This window comes from Triplophysa dalaica, chromosome 5 (genome assembly GCF_015846415.1).
Source record: "Triplophysa dalaica isolate WHDGS20190420 chromosome 5, ASM1584641v1, whole genome shotgun sequence".
NCBI classification, from domain to species: domain Eukaryota; kingdom Metazoa; phylum Chordata; class Actinopteri; order Cypriniformes; family Nemacheilidae; genus Triplophysa; species Triplophysa dalaica.
In genome coordinates this window covers 9,524,640-9,545,269 of record NC_079546.1, presented here as the reverse complement: position 1 = coordinate 9,545,269, position 20,630 = coordinate 9,524,640, and the positions used below count along the sequence as shown (strand labels likewise).

Sequence of the window (20,630 nt, the reverse complement as noted above, 5' to 3'; positions counted from 1 at the left end):
GGCCAGATGTGACGTGTGTTTTACTGCTCTGGTTGCTTGTGTTTCATCTTTTTGAAAGCTGCAGGGACCTGCAGAAACAAGCGGTAGCATTTGGGTGTGTGTTTGAGGCCATAACTGTGATCCCAGGGAGGAAATATCCTGCTCCTCGGAGTCCAACAGTCTCTGTTCTCCTCATTCATCTCCTGTCTCTTCCTGTGTTTAATGTGTGTAAGCTTAATGTGTAGCTTGCAGCCTCTGATCTCCACGTATGGGAGAATCAGGGGTCTTTATAAATTTCGAGCCCTTAGGGAACGGTTATGTTGTAAGGTTTGCTCTTCAAACATGAAAGCAGCAGTACATGGTGGTGCATTGTTGTGTAGATTCCCAGCTGCTGATGTGTGTGTATGTTTGTGTGTGTTTGTCTATGAGAAGGAGGAGCAGCATGCAAACACTTCAGCGAATTACGACGTTGAGCTGCTGCACCATCGGGATGCTCATATTGAATTTATTAAGAGTGGTGAGTGTTATCGAAGTCATATTATCTCAACATTTCACTGTTTAAAGTAATATTTCTCTCAAAAAGAAACAAAAAAAAACTCTGGACTTCTTTAGACTTCTATTGTATGGATAAAAAAGAACTGACAAAATTTCTGATCCACAAACATAATAATCATGAAAAGATTTTATTTGTCAATTTTCTTAAATGCCGTTAAAACGGGATTAGATTCACTGGGGAAAAAATAATAGTTAAAATGAGGGGGGTAATATGCATATGCATGTGATATAATCCGTGATTATTGATGTAACAAATCTCTTTTAAAAGGAAGGAAGGAGTCGGGAACCGGCAAACATTTAAACATTTAATAAATTAATATAACATCCGGCGGCCCCTCACGGACGACCGCCGGCGAACAAAACATAAATATAAATACAAACACAACATAAGTTCGGGCCCGGTCCTCTCTCTTCGACGGTCCGGTCGCTCGTTCCTTTTATATTCTCCCATCTCCTACGTGATTCGAGGCCGGTGTGCGCACAGCTGGCGCTAATTCACAATTACTCACCGGACTCGAACCACGGTCTCGCCCCGCCTACTCTACAACATAGATATGAATGCTACACAAGTTATATTGTAAATAATCTGTTATTGTGACAGCTCGAAGTTCACCTTTATCACTTCCCCAGCTGATAATTTTCACAAAATTTGAAAGCCCCCAGAACATTTTCTTCTCTATGAACATCCAGTATGTCAAATGTCCCCCCCTACTGTATAACAGTAAACACTAGCCAGAAAATCTCATCAGTGGCAGGGAAATAGTTTAAAAAGTTTTGTTTTATTTATTTGCCCCCATGCCACGGATCAGCATGACTTTTGTTTTCAGTGATACTCAAAAGGGTTTAAGTAGAATGTTGATTTATGAAGTGAAAGTAAATAGTGGCCAATGGCAGTGGAGCCAAAATTCTCTTACACACAATTTTGTAAAAATATAAACGATTGAGTCTCAAGGCATTTTTTTTCACATACACAGCCCTCTCGTTTGTGTTTGCTTCTTATGTGACCAGTCACATTGTGAAACGTTTAAATATGTAGAAGTGCAAATGAGGACACCAAAGTCAGGAAGTTTTGACCATTTTTGGTGCTTGAGAGCCAGTGCCCACTGCTTTCCTTATGCAAAATAGCAAAAGTCTCATGTGTTTCAGGAAGTAGTAAAATGAGGGTGAGTCAATAATAACACTTCAGTTTTTGGGCAAATCAGTCTTGTAATGGAATAACCCGTTGATGTTTCTGTGTGTAGGTGATTTGCACATGGCGGGCAGCACCAGCAGAGACAGCGGTCTGAAAGAAACAGTCACGCTTAAATGGTGCACTCCACGCACCAACAGTGTAGGTGAGTGCTCGGAACTCTGGGAAATGCAGTGTCTGATATGCCATGTTACTGACGTGTTACGATTTTAATTTCTGCTTGCAGAGTTGCATTACTGCACAGGGGCCTATCGCATTTCTCCTGTGGATGTCAATAGCCGGCCATCTTCCTGTCTAACTAACTTCCTGTTGAATGGTGTGTATGTGATCTATTTGACATATAGATTTCATGTTTTCATAATGACATATATATTTTTTCCAGTGACAGGAAGTATGAAAATAAATACTGTATTGTCGTCTTTTGTTTAACATCTTCCCAGGTCGCTCCGTGCTGCTAGAGCAGCCGCGCAAGTCGGGGTCAAAGGTCATCAGTCACATGTTGAGCAGCCACGGAGGCGAGATTTTTTTGCATGTTTTGAACAGCACGCGCTCCACATTAGAGGACCCACCCTCCATCAGCGAAGGCTGTGGGGGGCGAGTGACTGACTACCGCATTACTGTAAGCTCTGCATGAGGTGTAACCTTTCTCAAAACTGACCTGCATGCGTTTACAACTTGTAAAAAAAAAATTGTTCTTACTTTGTAACAGTAATTATAAATGCAGCATTGTTTGGGACCAGTGTTAGGCAAGTTACTCTAAAAAAGTTATTCATTACTAGTTAGTAAATACATATTCAACAGTGTAATTATATTACGGTACTTATTACTTATTATTTAATTACTAATTACTTTCTATATACTATATCAACCTTGATTTCTTAATGGTGCTTTTCCACTGCATAGTACAGCGCGGTACAGCTAACTTTTGGGGGTTTTCCACTGGGTACAGTACCTAGTACCTGATACTTTTTTTAGTACCACATAGGTTGAGGTTCCAAGCGTACTGTACCGATACCAAATTGTCATTGAATTTGCAACACAAGAATACGCATTTTAATACTTAATATTGGCATTTCGTTTTATGCTTTGTGACAGTAATATAGAGATTGAGACCCTCAACCAATACTTAGTGCTAAATTAGCTTACCTTGTGCGCCATCGAGCAAACCAAATGATCGTTGTCTGCTCTTTGCTGTAAGATTTCCCAAACTCTTTGGTATTTTAGCAGTATTTAGTTTTGCTGCCATCCGCCCTCGATATGCTCAATACTCCTGTGTTGTTCATGTGTTAATGTCGCGTTTACAATGATGCTACGGCAGTAGAGGTGGCGCAACAATGACGACAAGTTTATAATTCCCTCCCACTTTGAAGGGGTACTAAACTGCTGTGGAATAGCAAACCGAGCCGAAGTGAGGTGAGCCGAGTCGTACTAAACCTGACGGTACCATGCAGTGGAAAAGCGCCATAAATGATTCAAGAATAGACATGAAAATGCTCTTTTAATTCATTCAAATAAATAATATAAAGCGACATAAGGTAGTATTATTAACGGACCAAAGTATTACAAATATGAGAATTATGTATTTAAGCACAGATTTTAAAGTTAGACTTTGAATTTTGTTTTCAAGTCCACAAATGCACACACTTATATTACACATAGTATTTAGTTAAATTAAATCAGAAGTAACTGTACCTTACTTTACTTTTCAAGGAACTAGTTATTGAGTAACTTGTTACACCCAACACTGTTTGGGACACATTTAGATTCCCTGTGTCTGGCAGAGTAAATCTGCAGTTAATCCTGTTAATATCCGTCTGCAGGATTTTGGTGAATTCATGCGTGAGAATCGCCTAACTCCATTCCCAGATGAAACTGTCGATACGTTGGGCAGAACTCCAATTGAAAGGGCCAAATTCCAGCTAGAAAGACACACAAGATACTGGCCAATGATCATTTCCCAGACCACCATCTTCAATATGCAGGCGGTGAGACACCATCTAGATGCTAAATTGACTTAAATTTAAATTTCCTGCAGTAAAATCCTTTTTTGAAGGATGTTCCTTTTGCTTATTTTGACTGGTCATGTGTGTTTCAAGGTGGTGCCATTAGCAAACCTCATAGTGAAGGACACTCTAACAGATGAGGATGTGCTGACCTGTCAGAAGACAGTCTATAATCTTGTTGATATGGAAAGGAAAAGTGACCCCCTGCCCATCTCGACTGTGGGCTCCAGAGGAAAAGGTCCCAAACGGTGAGCATGACACAGGCAGTTCAAAGGCTGATCTGATTATCTTTTCCAGAACACAACTGTTTCTTTGTCTACACGGGTTCGACTTCTAAGGAACAGTCCATTCTCAAATGGATGTTGCTAATACCAGTGCTCAAGTGAACAATGCAATACATAGCATACGTCACTGGTAACATTCCGAATACAGTCATCATTCGTATGCCCTACTCTCTTCGAAGGGCAGAGCCCTTAGAGTTTAGACTTTGGAGGGAACACGGCATTTGCGTGCCATTATGTAGAGATTTGGAATGCACTTGGTATTATCTTTATCTTCAGCCAGCATGTTCCAGTGACAATGAAGCATGTGTCCGTCAGCAGATGTCGCTGTTTTAATGGCATAATTTAAGCATTAAACCTAACTGCTTGCAAATAAACATATTTTATATTTTAAAATGTTTTTTATATATATAAACACTTATATATCTATATCTATTAGACTTTTTAAAATATAAAATGTATTGTTTATTTCCAAACAGTTTTTATGCTTAAGTACTGTTTTTACGCTCCCTTTGTCAAGTGCATTCCAAACGTCTAAATAATGGCACACAAAAGCCCTGTTCACTCCAAAGTCTAAACTCTAAGGGCTCTGCCCTTCGAAGGGAGTAGGGCATAGGAATGATGACTTCATTTGGAATTTTCTCTGTGATGGTTCGGTACGAATACGTGTACCGTAACACCCCTAATATTTCATGAAAAAAGTAGTAATAGGATAGGACACTGTTTGAGTTTTGTGCCCACAAAAGTATTCGTTTTTTTATTTGTTTGCATCATGGGTCTATTTTTCCACTGAGCTAAACAGTATAATAAAACTGCCTACCTCATTATCCTTTGTTCCTATAATACCTTAAAATGCTGCCAAGGTAGGTAGGCAGGTACGCGGGTCATTGGGTTTTAGAAAAGGCATGCATGTTGACGTTTCTGTTTTAATGAATGCAGCGATGAGCAGTATCGGATCATGTGGAACGAGCTGGAGACGCTGGTAAAGACTCACGTGGGCAACAGCGAGCGTCACCAGCGTGTTTTGGAGTGCATTACTGCCTGTCGAAGCAAACCTCCTGAAGAGGAAGAGAGGAAGAAAAGAGGGAGGAAGAGGGAGGACAAGGAGGAAAAAGAAAAGAATGGCAAGGACTCGGAGGAGAAGAGCTGGATAGCTGAGTCCGAGAGGTTAGGCTGCTCAGTTTTTTTCCAAACAACTCAAATGTCAGTGGTTGAAGTGTGTTACTTCGAAAAGCACTTTACAAGTACATTTATCAAGCGCCAGTTGCTTTTAGATTCATTAATCCCCCAGACTGTCTCAAAGGTTCTGATGTATGTGCTATTTCTCCTCTAGACTCAAGGGAGTAATGGAGCGTGAGAAGGATGAACAGGCTGAATGTGAGATCATCAAAGATTCACCAGACTCTCCTGAGCCCCTGAACAAGAAACCGCGTTTGGCCACAGAGGAGCCACAGCCTCCAGAGAAATCTAAAGGTTTACAGTCATGTTACATTGATGTTATTTTAACTGATGATTTTCATATGTGGATTAAGTTGATTTTGGAATGAGGTACATCTTTTTCATGCAACAGCGCTAAACCCGGGTATAAAATGTAAACAATTTTCTGATCATAAAATACAAACTTCTTATGAGAAAACTTTAAAAGGAGCATCGGTAGCGTAAGCAAATCGTCTCGAGGACATCATATTTTTAGAATGCCATTTCGATGTTTCTAGTCAGAAAGATCTTTGTTGACATCATCCACCTGATTCAATGGAAAAGACCATTTTGCATAGTGGCCAGTCTTGAGGCATTTTGAGGTACGGTCAGTCAGTCAGATACATCAGTTACAGATTTGGGATTGTGAACAGACCTGTCAACCAGTGATCCTTCTCTTTCAGGTCCCGTCTCTCTGCTCTCGCTTTGGACCAATAGAATCACCCAAGCCAACTCCAGGAAGCATCAAGAGTTTGCAGGAAGACTGAATTCGGTGAATAACAAGGCAGAGCTTTATCAACATCTCAAAGAGGAAAACGGGTGAGCGGACTTGATCATTTGTGTAATATACCCTGTGATCGCATTTTGCGGTAAGAATTGGTGTTTACTCACTTTGTTTTTGTTTAAGGATGGATGGTCATGAGAATGGAAAAGCCACAAGATGATGTGTGCCACAAGCCTTGTCTCTTTGGGTCTCATCATTCAGCGGTTGGTGGGGTGTGACAGACACAGCACAGAATAAGATGGTGTTTTATAAGGAGATACTTTTATATACTTTTGTTTGTATAGAGTCTGAATTAAAAAGAAATGTGAATTTTGTACTTGTTATCTGCGTTGGTTCATTTATGTCTGTAAATTCATTTTTGTTCATTAAGCAACAGTAAGCTTACTTAACATAAATGGATGGCCAAATTTGCTTCAATGTCACAAACACAGACCACAGGTTAAATCTGCAAGTAAACAAAACCTTATATCCATACTAGTGTTTTGCCCTTAACCGAATTAAGAGTAAAATAAGAGTAGGTTTTAAAAAAAGCTAATATTGTTTGAGGCTGTAAGGTAGCAAGTAACTATAGGTATACTAGTTAATGTTTTATTGTTTGCAGAGTTATGTCAATAAAAGAGGTTCTTTGTTTTTGTAGAGGTGAAAATTGCTTACAACGTATAAACACATTCTTGAATAAATTGTTCAGCGTTTTCTGTATAACCTTTTGTGGAGATTGCACCATTAGTAAACAGAGGAACCACTTTGTTGAACGCCAGTCTATTATTGCGGTATTATTGATTTTGGATTTTCTCAAGCATATACATTACGTAATAAGGCAAAAGGTTTTTCTGTTTAGATGCGTTTCAGCTCACTCGTGAAAAGCAAGATACATGGTCCATTACCCAAGACTGAAGATAATTTCTGACTCCAGTGACGAAAATCAATCCTAATATTTGTCAGAATCTTTGTGGATCTATGCAGTGATTGTTTCTGTGCTACTTTGATTCTTGGCACATGATGCTGGTTTTCTCAACAGGGCTCTTCTAGCTCAGCACCCTAAATCCCTGTGGTTTATTTAGCTTGCGCTGGGAGATGCTTCTGCTAGGAAGGATTCATTAGGGAAATTGGGGTGTTTGAACTTCGTCAGGTCTTTAACCAGCTGCACAACCTTATTAAGCTGAGACTGCTGTTGTGATATTTTTAGGAATAACACTGCTGGCACTTTGTAACAGATGCCAAGTGAACCTTAAAAAGATAGAATTTCCATAAGAACTGGAAATTTTTATTTTTGAAGTCACATTATCAAATGATATCCTTTCGTTTAAAAATCTGCATGCCACAGGGGCCCTAAACATTATATATTTAAATATATATATATATATATACAGTATATATTTAAGATCCATTGCGCTATGCTACAGAGCAGTCAGCTGTTACACAATTAACTTAATATATATCACTGCTGACCTTCCCAAACCTCATATCTCAATATTTTTTTGTTGTTGTTGCCATAAATCATTATTATAAGTCACCCTTTATGTTTGTCAATGCGTTTAGCAGATATCTAGCCATTAATAAGTATAAAAAAAGTGCTTATCAATAATTTCCTGAAAAACACCTACATTTGGACATACGAGGTTTCAAAAGGAAAGCTACGATATAATGCATAACGTACAAGTTTCAGATGTCCGACTGCAACAACCAGAAAAAGACACAACAAACCAAGTTGCACTATTCTAAATTTATTTCATATTTTACATTGTTACCGCCCCTTTTCCACTGGTGGCATATTTTATCCTGCTCGATAAACTTCTCAACATAGAAATCATTTCTTATCCCAGGCATGTTACACCTCCCTAGACGAGGAACTGTTTCAGAGAACACAATTCTTTAAAAATAGACTTGAGTAGAAGTCTCTTGCTTAAAGGAATTTTGATACTGCATTAAAGGTCAAAACCAGTGATCCAGAAAAAAAAACTATAGAATGCCATCTGAACTTAACAACTTTCAGCTGAGCTACATGTTAATTTAGTGTGCGTAAGTTTTAACAGCAGGTGATAGAAACACACACTGTTATTTGCTCATACACGCACACATCAGTCCTGCACCTCAAACTTGTTACAGTTACGCAGATATTAATACTGGCATTGAGTTGTGTTACACCTTTAGAAAGTGTTAATAGCGCTCTGTTAGGTATTAAATGCCACAGGTGGAACTTCAGTCCTTCATGTATCTCACACAAGCTCATAGAGATCTCAGTGCATGCAGCCTAACAATATTAAAAATAAAGCAGTTCAGTTTAAACAGTTCAACAGAGAGAGAGAGAGTTGTGCAACTTTTTTCAAACAATGTTAAAAATAGTCTCCTTTGCTACTGATATGTTGTTATATGCTATTTACACTTTTAAGTAAGGCATGCTTCTCAACATTCCCCTATTCATACAGATGACTGAGTTTCTAAATGTGCCACCGAAATGCCCTTTTGCTTGACATACTGAGCACCTGTTCTGTGCAAGATCTGTGTTGTACAGAAAGTAAATGTGGAGGCAAACGGATCCGTCTTTCAAACGTGGAGAATGTGTTTTTATCAAAGAGCTAAAACAATTCAAACGATTCAGTCCTCTGTGAAGATCAAAATCAAAACAATACTGTAAACCAAATAATTCATTTACAAAAATGTCAATCCAAATCCAAAACGTACCACCCTAAAACTTAACAAGCCTTTCTTAGGTATGCTTCCAAGAGCTTCTTTCGTATTCCTTAGTAAATGTTAAAACAAATGGAGCCACTCAGCATGCGTGTCTGTGTCTTTAAAGGGATAGTTCACTAAAGTGAAAATTCTGTCATCATTTACTCACCCCCATTTCAAACCTTTGACTCTTTTTTCCGCAGAACCCAAAAGAAGATATTTTGAAGAAAGTTGGTAGCCGAACAAAAGCACTGCCCCCCATTCACATCTATTGGATTGGCACAAAACTAATGCAAGTGAATGGGTATCAGTAAACGTCATTTTTTAAGATATCTTTTTTTGTTGTTCTGCGGAAGAAAGAAAGTCATACAGGTTTAGAATGACAAGAGGGTGAGTAAATGATAGATCTTTATTTTTGAATGAACTATCACTTTTAAGGGATGCATCCTCATCTAGTGAAGCATTAAACAAAAATAATGTCATCAATATTTTAGAACTGCTTCCCTGCGCATACACACAATTACCAATCTTGACATTCATGCAAGAATTTATGGCTGTCCACAACACTTTGGTTTGATTAGAAATAATGTTTCTGCTGTAAAAACACAAAGCAGAAAAATGAACTGAGTGATATTGTTAGTAAGTGAAAATGACATCTCTAAATATGCTTTTCAGGTAGATCAGCGAAATACAAAAGTTAAGACAAAATAATATTCTGCGTCAGACATCATTTGCATTTATTGGCCAAAAAAAGCCCCAGCAAAATCAGGACTTGTGCGTAACTACAAACTGTACCTGCATAATTCAGTTTTACATGAGCTGTTCAGCACAAAAAACGTTTCCTTTGCATTATTTTAAGAAGGTAAGAAAAATCGCTACAAGCTGTTTTCATGCAAAAACACCTCTCCTTTCTCTCTCGCAGTGTTACTTTTTTGTATTTGCATATCACATGCACCTGTTCTCCTTGTTCGTTCTATCAAACACAGAAAATGATTCTTCAGTAAAATTCCACAGCAGATGTTTTGGCCAATAAAGTGCAAACGAAGGCGAAACTCCACCCCCTCTATAAGCTGTCATCACGACTGTAAGCCATAAAATATCAGCTGCATAATTCATCATCCTCAACGACCTTTCACCATCTCCCTGTATTCTCTACTGCTTGCATAATCACGTTGAGAGTGAGGTTTACCTGGAGATTCATAAACATTCTTGAAAGAAAGACATCATAATGCTGTATTTTCGGACTTGCAACCAGTCGAAGGGTAGAACATAGGCTGAGGCGGCGTGTTTTGTCTTTTTTTCTGTATGGGTTTAGTAAGGGCCATGTTCAAGGTGAGGCCTTACAGAGTCCGGTGAAAGTTTAGCGTACATTCAGATGGAGAAGTCTGATTGGGTTTTATCAGTTGAACATCCAGCCATCAAGGAATCTTTCATATTTTCTGTAGCATGACCAGATTCAGGAAGTATGAACGAAAAATAAACCTGGAAGAATAGGAAAAGCAGAATGCGTTTGGCCTTGATGTTGGAAATCAGACATAGATTCCTTCTGGGTTAAAGGTTGTGTTTTGGGGACTTTGCAGAGCTCGTAGGTCAGAGGGAAGCTGTCGGGCTGAACCGAGCCGCTTCAGAGAACCAGGCGGAGTTTCAGACTCTGAATAGAGAAACAATACAAACTGAGAGTTCGTTCTGAGATAAAAAGGGAAAATTGTTATTATAGCTAAATAAATAGACCAGTATTAAAACTTCTGCTAGCAACTGTAAAGGATCCCAGTTAAACAGTGGTGTACAAATAACATGTCAATGTTGCTGCATCATATTGGAATTATGGGATTATATCAGACTATTTTCTTTTATTAAGATATTTACATCTTCTTATTCTATGACATCTTATGAATGCATGAATGAGGCATTTATATAGTTTATTTACATTATGTGATGTTTTTCCTTTATATTGTGTACATTTGGGGACTTTTGTAGAAAACATAAAAGGTTATATCTACAAAGTCAAATGTATTGGAAAAACTTTGAATCTCTGTATCTCACAACTGCTCAAAACTCAGATAGACCCTTATCATTTCAAGGTGGCCATTGGCATGTTTTTAATATTCCCTTATCTTTTAGACCAAATAAAAACATATTGTTAATAGCAAAGAAAGTGCTCTAAAACATAACAAATATTTAACCAAACTTAAATTAAAAACTAAATTTGAATAATGTAAAATCTGGGTCCTAATGCAAAACCACTTCCTTAAAAACAAGGTATCAAAGCCCTGTAAAGGGTTACCCCGCCGAAAAATATAAAGTCTGTCATGAATCACTCACTCTTAAGTCAGTCGACAACCCTAGGACCTCCGTTTATCTTCATAACACAAAATATGATCTTTGTCTCTTTATATTATTAAGACTGAACCACTGGAGTGACATGAACTAATTCAACAATGTCTTTACTCACTTTCTTGCGCAGCGTAACCCTTTAGGGGACGTGCATTAAAGGTGCTGTATTTTTCAAAGTATGTCAAGGTATTTGTGTGTGTACCTGTGTTAGCTTCCTCCTCAGTTGGGTCTGCTGGCAACACCGTTACTTTGGTGCCAGTCTGTTGAATAAACTGTTGGAGGTTCACCTGCCTCAGCTCCTTGGTTAACTGTTCCAGCTCCTGCTCTCTCTCCTAAATCAAAGAAAAACTCGATAAACAATAATCTAACATAAAAAAACTAGAACTAGATAGACTTCAGATCTCCAGAATTTCTTCCACGAAACATGTGCTTCATTGATGACTTAGATGTGCTATTAAGATTTGAGTATCTGTGTTATGTAATGTCCGCAGTAATGGAAAACTAAACTGGAACAAATCCTTCATCAGTAAACTCTGGCAAAGTCTGGTCTTTTACGTAACATCTGCGACCACTACCCTCCTCCCAGCTCCATAACATTCTACTAAGCCCATTAATCGCATTGTTGGAACTAAAGGCCTAAAAGTCCAAAACAAAGCAGCTCTAGTTCAGTGTTTTAGCGAAGCCCTGCGCCTACTGCATTACTGCATGAAACGCAGCACTGGGAACGTCTCTGCATTGCAGTGCTCAACAATAAGGATGTCCTGCTGGCTCAGGGCCAGCGTGAAGGAGTTTCAGGGCAGTTGACGAAACTGTCACCTATCCCATCAGCTCCAGTCCTGCTTTGACATTCATTGATCTTGTACGTGCATTTTGTGCCTTGCAAACATTTACATTGATGCATTTGGCTTTTATCCAAAGAGGCCTCGCACTTATTGACCGGGGACTTTTGCCTTATGGTTGAGTCCTGCACTCAACATATTTGTTTGGTTATGTGTGTGTAGTTTCTTATTGGATTCTAGTTTCTTTTAACTGTTTAGTGAATTGTGGTCCCACCTGTAGCCTAATGTTTGACTGCCCAAGCGAGAGCTCCACAGCTCTGCAGCTGTTCTCCAGTCTGGCAGCTTGCTGCACCTGCAAGTCCAGCTCAGCACGAGCGTTTTCCAGCCTCGCTCGCACCTCCATCTCGTCCGCCATCCGCGTCTCCATCAGCTCCTGCTGCAAGCGTTCTGCTTCAAGCCCCGCCTCCATGCACTGAATGCGCGCCAGGTACTCCCCCAGCTGCTCCTCGCAGTCTTGCACGCGGCTGCGCAGCTCCTGCAGCTGCTCGTGCAGTTGCCTCTCGTTCTCCTGCTCGATCTGCAGCTCGTTCTCCCAGAATTCCTGCTCGTTTATCTCGGCTTCATTTCTGCGGACCTGCTGCTCCAGGTGGACCAGCTCCTCCTCTTCCTCCTCTGTCAGCTGCTGCTGAAGCTCAGTCTCGCAGCGCTGAAGTTTCTGCTCCAGGACGTGCAGCTTTTCCTTCTGCAGCTGCACCAGGCGCGAGAGCTCCTGCGAAGGTGCTGGGGTGCTGCAACGGTTTCCATTCGCTGTTCGCTGCTTGGTTTCGCCTTCACGACTTTTTCCGAATATGTCACGCAAACCCTTGGCCCCACCGCTGAAAGTAAGCGACTTGCGTTTTGGTTCACGCCGTTTAAGGGATCGGTCGTTGGGCGTAGGGCGGAGCTTTGCCATGGGAGGGAGACTTTGGCGGTATAGGCTACGCTCAGGGGCCCTTGCAGAGGTGTCGGAGGTGGGCCGTTCGCTTAGGGACGGGCCTGTGCGCTGAAGCACCAACTGCACATCGCTAGCGTACTGGCCCCATTTATTGAGCGACACCACGGGATTTTCATGAGGTGCCAGATGCCTTTCTGTCTCGCGCCATTTTTCTATCAGTGTGTAGCGGCCAGTGCGCCCTGCAACACAAACTTTCTTTAGATATTTAATCTCTACACAGAGATTTTAAACATTCAAAAGATGTGTAGTATTAAAGATATAGTTCACCCAAGAATGAAAATTGGCAATCGAACAACGGTGGTACCCATTCACTTCTATAATATGGAAACAAAACCAATGCAAGTCCATGGGTACCACCGTTGTTCAGTTATCAACATTCTTCAAAATGTTCTGCAGAAGAAAGTCATACAGGTTTTCAATTGAAAGCAACGTTTTGATATTACATCAAATATTTACATTTGTCTTTGCAAATTAACTTTGTTAATTATATTTATATATATATTTGTATACTATATATTATAAAGGGAAACCCATTTTTACATAAAAAAACACAAAAGCACATGAAATGTTTCACATGAAATGACATTTTCTCCAAAGACCAGGCACCTCAATCACACAAAGACTGTGCTTTATTCCCTTATTTCATGAATAAGTCCGGTCTTATTTTTCCAGTGAAAAGGGGTAAAAAGGGTCAAAGTCTGAGACTGAAAGGGACAATACTGCATTTCACTGCTCCAATCTCTGATCTCAAAGAGTGCTTGTTGTCAAGGAAACAAGCATGCTGAGAGTAATGTGTACAAAACAGAGGAAATGAGACACGAAGGATTAATGGGGATGAACGTTCTATAGAAAGTATTACCAACACGGTACATTAGTTACACACCTACACAACCGCATTATGTACATTTCCCATTAATTTACAAACACTTTTGAATCTGATCTGTATGAAATGACAATTCAGGTCTTACCTATTGCTTGGGCCAAAGCGATCACAACCTCTTGACATGTGGTGACCTCTGTGACCCCACAGACGATGCGCTGCACTCCATCCACCCATACCTTCAGCTCCATGCCTCTCATCTGGATGATGTCATTCTTCACCTCTGCAGGCACCAGTTACCAGGTCTCTCGTCTGCATTCTGCTCTTATCGCCGCCTGGACCAGTAAGACCACAGAACTGTTTGAGTTGTTACACTTACATAAGAAATCATTTCACCGCACACAAACACACTTCATCTCTTTAATCTTAGCCCCGAACACTAAGATGATTTTATATTAGCACAAGATTACCAGCGCTTCCGAGTGTTTATAATACATTGCGAGTATTTATGACGCTGGCAGACGGACAGATGGTATCTTTTAGTTCCTGCTGTAGTAGATAGGGAGGGTTCGGCCACTGCAGTGCTTAAGTTCTTCTCTCAGCTTGCTGACACAGGCAACTGATCTGCACGCTCAGGCAATGAAACGCTCACATTCATAAGCAGCATATTATTGTGTGACTCACTGCCTGATAATTACCCATTCACCCTTAAGTAATATGTATTTCAAACTATTTTTTTGGTCACGTGTTTACTGCATATCATTGGTCAGAAGGAAAGCATGTGTCTGTGGCAGTGTGCTTGAGCGACGGAAGTGATTTATTAAGCCGTGAAATGCTCGAGCTGGAGAACTGGTTCAAACAAGACTGTGAGGACAGTATGGTGCCCACTCTCGTGAGACTCACTCATAAAGAATAAGTGAGATGAGCTGTTTAACCTGACAGGTAATAAGTCTTCCAGTATGTGTTGGGAGAGAGAATATTCTCTTTTTGTCTTTGTTTTCTTGTTGGGGCAGCCGAAAACTGAAGCCTCTTTTCATAAGTTACTGTAGATTTATAGCTTGCCCGATATGCCATCTCACACACAGCCTTGCTGCATTTTCGCACTCAGATCATTTTAGCGCTACGCAAGTGTGTAATGTTTCTTACTATTGCATTAAAGTCATCGTGGTTATATGACATCTTGTCTGTCTTGATAGTCAGGTTCTGATCTGGCAACCTCCTGTGGGTCACGAAGTCACACCAAGAAGGTACACAATTATTCACTTGTGCTTCAGAAAACTCTCATGAGCTTGCTAATGCAATGTTTCACTAGTTCAGCAAAGTGGCACACAGATGTGCAGTGTTGTTTCTGAAGAAGTGTTAAGGGGGTCATGAACTGCATTTTCGTGTTTTATTTTTTGTCGCATTATGATGTCACACTAACATAAGGTGTTATGGCAACTTGGAGTCAATAAAGGCAGTTTTTGCCTATAAAGGAGCAAAAAGATTTAAATTTGGAAAGCCACGGGATGTTTTGTACTACAATTTTAAAGTTTTTATGTCAAAAGATCAAGGAAAATTTCTCAAATCGAGACCCATATAACAATTCTTAATTTTGTTTTTGCAACAAGCAATGAAAAAAGAGTTATATGTGCCAGTCGTTTGAAAATAATAGGTTAAAATAACTCAATAAAAGTGTGTTTACAAAACAAAGCCGAAAAAACTCCTGGGGTCAAATAAAAACCGCTTTCATTTTTACATTGTTTAAAATCCAACATGTATAGTTAAATCTTCAACATATTTATTTATCATTTTTCTTTGTTTATAAATGTTCTGTTGGTTGTATTTTGTTCAAACGTTTGTATAGAGTTAAAAAACTAAAACAGGAAGTTCTTTTGGATTAGCATTGGACCATCTTTGTTTACATCTTCCGAAGTGGTCTATATTTTGGTTTCAGTCACTATGTAAAAGCTCCACCCCTGAAAGTAATACTTGTCAGCTAAAGAATCTGTGTTAAACTGTATTTACATACAGGCATCTGCCCCAGAAAAGCTTCGGCTCAACCTGGGGCTAAATTTAACAAACTCAAGGCTTTGGTTGCCTGTCACTGTAAGGTAAAGCCGAGACAGCTGCTAAAAGAGACATAACGCGTATAAACTCACATTCCAGTCGACTCGCATAACTGATGTGCATAAACGTAGATGAGTACAGTTTGTATAAATGGATCCCACATCAGTCCCAGCATGCTGTAATACTCGAACATGCTCTTTCATGTCAATCACTTGAGGCTACCGAATTTAACAATTAAACAGTTGATAATATATTACCACAAATTCCAAGCCCTAGAACATAAGTGCAGACTTTCATTCTGGCATAGTTCAAACATGCCGTGTAGAAGTGTATTTTTCTTAATATCTGCTTTGTGTTTTTAGTTGTGGGGTTATCACCTCAACCTCCACAGGACCCTAACGGTGTGTCAGCTGTAGGGGGTGGGGGGCTGTTCCAATCCAACAAGGGTCCAGACAAACACAATGGTCTTCCAGAGAGTCTCCCACCCCTGCAGGCCTACCAGCATGACTGGACACAAACAATCCATCTCCATGGTGATAGTTTAGCAGCTTTGTGAATCTCTCACATAGCCGGCTGTGCCCGGCTTGGGAATCAACAGACAGCAGCAATTAAGGAACAATCTCTTTATTTTAACTTTTGTCAGGGTCCCACTGTATGACTTTGCCGTGTCAGGGGTTCACAGCTGAAAATCGCACAGATGAGTCTGTACGGGAAAACCCTGCTGGGCTTCACACACTGATGAGCTTTGTTTTCACCACAACCTTTACGTTGAGCATGAGAAATCCTTAAGTTTAGTCTGAGTTTAGTGTCTCTAGTAACTTTAGTCTAAAATCAACCTTTGTGTGGCAGCATGTTTAAGCATGAAGCCTCTTTGTGAGAAGCATCTTATGTGACGGCAATAGCAAACATCTTAATGACACGTTTTAACGAAACATTATTCAAATAATACATCTTGTGATCATAACCTTTACTTGTTGTCTTGTCATGTGGTTAGACGGCTGATATGATTTGCTACGCAGTTGCTAATGTGTTCCGAGTGCTTTTATAAGCACTTTGCTTTGTAGTTGCTAAGTTGTTCTGGGTGGTTGCTATTACATGGTTGTCGAAAAGCCCATCTCCAAGTCTCTATTATATTCTGGTCCCTAGGGTCGAAATTTGCTGAACACTCCAATAACGCTTATTGCTTATTTGCAATAGTTATGCAATGAACGGTAATGATGCGTGCCTTAGTGAGGTCCACTACTATAATGTATGACCGTAGTAGTAAGCACAGATCAAACGGTGATTTTCAAGGTTTCTATGTGATTGTGTTCTTGCTCTCAACACAAATCCTTTAATTTCCTTGAGTTGGAGGATTGGGGTTCCAAAGAGGGAAGTGAAATGTCTGTGATCTCCACAAAAACCTCCTCGTGAATGTTGAGACTTCATTATGAATAACCTGAAGCACCTGAGTTTTGTGACACTAAAATGTACATTTTGTGTGTATACATTTTTATTTCCAGACAGATGGGTGATGGGCCTGGACAAAACCAGACATTACAAACCAACATTTAGCGATCTTAGGCCCTTTTTCACAGACACGGCTTAGCTTAAGCCAGGACTATGCCTTAGTTGAATTAAGAGATTTATGTCGGTTTTGTTCAAATGCCATAGGAGAATACATTACTGGTGAGCATCTTGAGAAAAAATAATGGCACTGATATATTTTAAGATATTTCTGGACAAGTTATATTGAGTTAAGACAGGTTCATTTTTTTCTGGGACTAGCCTTAAACCTTGTATGTGAAACTGGGCCTGTTTCTGACCGTATCACATCTTCAACCACAACCACGTCAAGACAGAATCTGGACATTTCTTTTTCTGCACATTTTGTGCCAATTTTGAAGGTAAATCCACAGCAGATGTAAACATGATCAAATGTTGCCAAATATTTAATAAAGCAACACAAAAGAACCAAATGAATAGGATAAACTATTAAATGAACAACGTACAGTCTACCCCAAAATAGAGATCCGCCCTGCGATCATACATTTAATTCACGTGCATCTTATTAACAGACAGATAGCATCCCGCATAGTTGCATCTCACTTCCTCTGTACTGTTGTCTACTCTCATCCTGACCTTCTTCTTTCTTCAGCTTTCCTCTCTTTTCATTCAGTAGGTCCAGCACTGGATGTGCTAACACACTCTTGCTGTCTTTGTCTCTAAACAGCTATTCACGATGAGCTGATCTGATTGCTAGGTGTGTGCTGCTATTGTGTAACACCACACTGTGTGTAATGAGAGAGCGAGGCAGTTGTGTCAGCGAGAGCGGTGAGTGGGAGGTGTGTAGAAGTTGTCAGTGGGTTCTGTGAGTGAGGCACACACTAAGAGGAGTAAACGTTTCCTACTATTTAGTATAACTGAGAGACACAAGATGTTACATTGAATGCTCAATATTGTTATGAAGCTGAAAAACAAGAATACAAACAAAAACGTAAAGACACCTTATAAACTCAAAAGAAACCGTTCAGCAACTTTTGTCGCACGATACTTTTAAGCATTTCTTTCTGTTTGTTCTCGCTTTAATAGCACTACGACTATTCAGTCATCGTCCTACAGTGATGGAAGCATGTCAAAGTAATTATTCTGCACACCTGTATACAGATTAAAAATGTACCCAATGTAAGTTAAAATACGAAATGATCAACCAGTGTGATCCTGTGCACAGCTGAGATGACATCCCATAATTCATCCATAAGGCCAAGATGATGGTTCTCAGAGTTCGAATGACAAGCGTAACTCGTGACGTCATACTAACTTTCATTAAATATTAGTTCACTAAGCCACATATGACATTATATAATGTTTCACGCCATTCATATACACTGAAATCTTTTATTGTCATGAAATAATTGTGAAGGTCATTCGTGTTCATATTCATACTTAAATATACATTCATAACTGGCTTATTAATGGAAGTTATTTTAAAGCGTTGCCTGTATGAGTAAGTGTGTGTTGAATGCACCGCTGTAATGTTTATAAGTTTAGGAGGGGCTGCAGGCCTTCTGCTGGTATGATGAAAAACACTGACAATCGTTCGGTTATTTTCACGCATTAATACACGCACGAGAAGGATGTGGGGAGCTGAAAACCCCTGACATTGACTGGACACTGTGTCATGCCGCGCGCCCGCGTGTGTCGAAATAACGCATCGGCATCGCGTCCCGTACGCAACTATCTAACGGTGCCCCGCGAAAACACATTTAACACCGCGTTCTTTCGCGCTTTCGGGACGATGAAAAACACGCTGCGGAGACATCTATTAAAAACCATTTCCGTACCTGCGTGTGTCTGCGGTCCCCGGACCTTCACGATCCCCGGAACGGGTCTGCTTCAGTCCGCCAGAACAAAACGGAGATTTGTGGTCTGTTTTTATCCGCTCCGTGTTTCTTAAAAACTCTTTTCACGTGACCGGATTGAATAAGGTCCGGTTAGAAGAGCTTCACGCGTTGAAACGGACCCGTTACATCAGCAGCTGGTCTGATCTGCGCTCTGACTCGAGTCAATTCAGTGAACGGCACCGGGACACCGCAAGGCATCATGGACCGAGCGCTTTAAAGCTGCACAGCCCACACCGAACAAGTGGGCTCGCTGTGCACAACACGTTTACTTGAGATTGTAGATTTGGTTTGCAAACTCGAGTACGGATTGATACAGCAACGCAATAAATCAAGTCATTATTGTACATTTTGTAACTTCCAATTATTCACGTAAACAGTTGTTGAATTACAATCAAAATAGTTTGGAGGGTTACATTTTTACAGTTTCATCAACGTATGACCTCACACCAAACCTGTTGACCTAAACGTACTATAATATTTATACATTAATGAATTTGTATTTTATTACATGTGATATTATTATTATTACATTGAAGTAATAAACAATGAAAGTAATGACAATACTATTTACGAGATATTTAAAATGCACATTTTATTTTTACTGTATGTTCACAGAAACACTATCAAGGTCACAGATTGACCTTAAAACCCTTATCCTTGTTAAAAACTAAAATGTCCCAAACTTTGTTCACTTGTGTTTTTTACAATAAGGTTTTTGATAAGGAACAATGGCAGAAGATTAAGTGTAAATATACATAAAATGAAATATGCGTAAATGTATATATTGAGCAGATATGTGCCCTGTGCAGTACGCTTGCTTAACAGAACACTTAAAAAACTATTGTTATTCAGATTGTTGCTCAGTGGATTAGCCTGAGCAATAATTGCCTAGATGAGGGTTGTTTATCTGCTGTGCTCCATATTAAATCTGTCCAGCCTATGATAGGATTATCCACCCAGAAATCTGTGATGTACTACTCTGAGTTATGTGGGATAACATAGTATGCATCTGTTTCTCATAGAGACCTTCGGCTGGCCTGCCTGGGGACATGGGCTCCTCCCATTGTGCAAGTGTTCTCTGCGGTTATTACACAACATAACACTGAAATGAAGTCCAGTAAGTATCCATGTCCTGAATAAATGTTGCACAGATGGCAACATGCAATTCAAGCGGAGGTCACCTCTGGGTTGTCACTGCAAGTATTTTAAATGTGTTTTCTCAGTTCAATATGCGATTAACTTTATGGAGGATTGTTGAAATGTTATTCTTCAATATTTAGATTTATTTCAGATTTAGTTATTTTACAACATCTGTGTTAAAACGGTTTGCTGTTCATCTAAAGAGTGAATAATTTGATCTTTAGATGTATTATTGATATTTTGTTTTCACTTTGATAGCTTATCCACCCTCCACAAACTTGAGTACTGTGGGCAATGATGAGTAAAGTGTAGTTCCAGCATTTCACCACCGGAGGGCAGTGTACGATCGAAAGGAGCGAGTATTGCACACATCATTTATTTCACAAATAAACTTTAATCTGCTTCTCTCTGCACATTGCTTTTTTTAATTAACTGATGCAAAACTGCACAATAGTGAATTAGATACCTCGTGA

At 39.8% G+C, this 20,630-nt stretch overlaps 2 protein-coding genes across 8 annotated transcripts in view; one reads left to right on the top strand and one right to left on the bottom strand.

Annotated features, from left to right (window-relative positions):
* The window catches only part of ints13 (integrator complex subunit 13), an 87,690-nt gene extending 67,139 nt beyond the window's left edge, over positions 1–20,551 (top strand). For 2 of the 7 annotated variants that reach the window (XM_056747649.1, XM_056747650.1), the window contains 12 exons: positions 412–496; positions 1,776–1,868; positions 1,950–2,039; positions 2,164–2,342; positions 3,544–3,708; positions 3,820–3,974; positions 4,947–5,174; positions 5,341–5,480; positions 13,796–13,928; positions 14,782–14,832; positions 20,040–20,134; positions 20,416–20,551. In XM_056747649.1, the coding sequence (XP_056603627.1) occupies positions 412–496; positions 1,776–1,868; positions 1,950–2,039; positions 2,164–2,342; positions 3,544–3,708; positions 3,820–3,974; positions 4,947–5,174; positions 5,341–5,480; positions 13,796–13,928; positions 14,782–14,832; positions 20,040–20,134; positions 20,416–20,462 (1,461 nt within the window). In that variant the 3' untranslated portion in view covers positions 20,463–20,551. Of the gene's footprint in view, positions 1–411; positions 497–1,775; positions 1,869–1,949; positions 2,040–2,163; positions 2,343–3,543; positions 3,709–3,819; positions 3,975–4,946; positions 5,175–5,340; positions 5,481–5,722; positions 5,807–5,887; positions 6,025–6,111; positions 6,303–13,795; positions 13,929–14,781; positions 14,833–17,846; positions 17,875–20,039; positions 20,135–20,415 lie in introns of those variants that run through there. The other 5 variants (XM_056747651.1, XM_056747654.1, XM_056747653.1 and 2 more) reach the window with 5 other exon arrangements.
* Positions 7,703–13,868, bottom strand: rassf8b (Ras association domain family member 8b). The gene is made up of 4 exons (XM_056747669.1): positions 13,734–13,868; positions 12,046–12,944; positions 11,195–11,324; positions 7,703–10,309 (listed from the first exon to the last, which is right to left on the bottom strand). Exons 1-4 carry the CDS (start codon positions 13,843–13,845, stop codon positions 10,188–10,190), a joined length of 1,263 nt encoding a protein of 420 aa, XP_056603647.1. The 5' UTR covers positions 13,846–13,868; the 3' UTR covers positions 7,703–10,187.
* Positions 20,552–20,630: the final 79 nt, after the last annotated feature.

Excerpts from the sequence above, each read along its gene's own strand:
- rassf8b (XM_056747669.1), bottom strand. The coding sequence starts at position 13,845 with ATGAGAGGCATGGAGCTGAAGGTATGGGTGGATGGAGTGCAGCGCATC. Across the intron at positions 11,325-12,045 it reads AGTCAAACATTAGGCTACAG|GAGAGAGAGCAGGAGCTGGA; the intron begins GTGGGACCACAA and ends TCTTTGATTTAG. Across the intron at positions 10,310-11,194 it reads TGAGGAGGAAGCTAACACAG|AGTCTGAAACTCCGCCTGGT; the intron begins GTACACACACAA and ends TTCTCTATTCAG.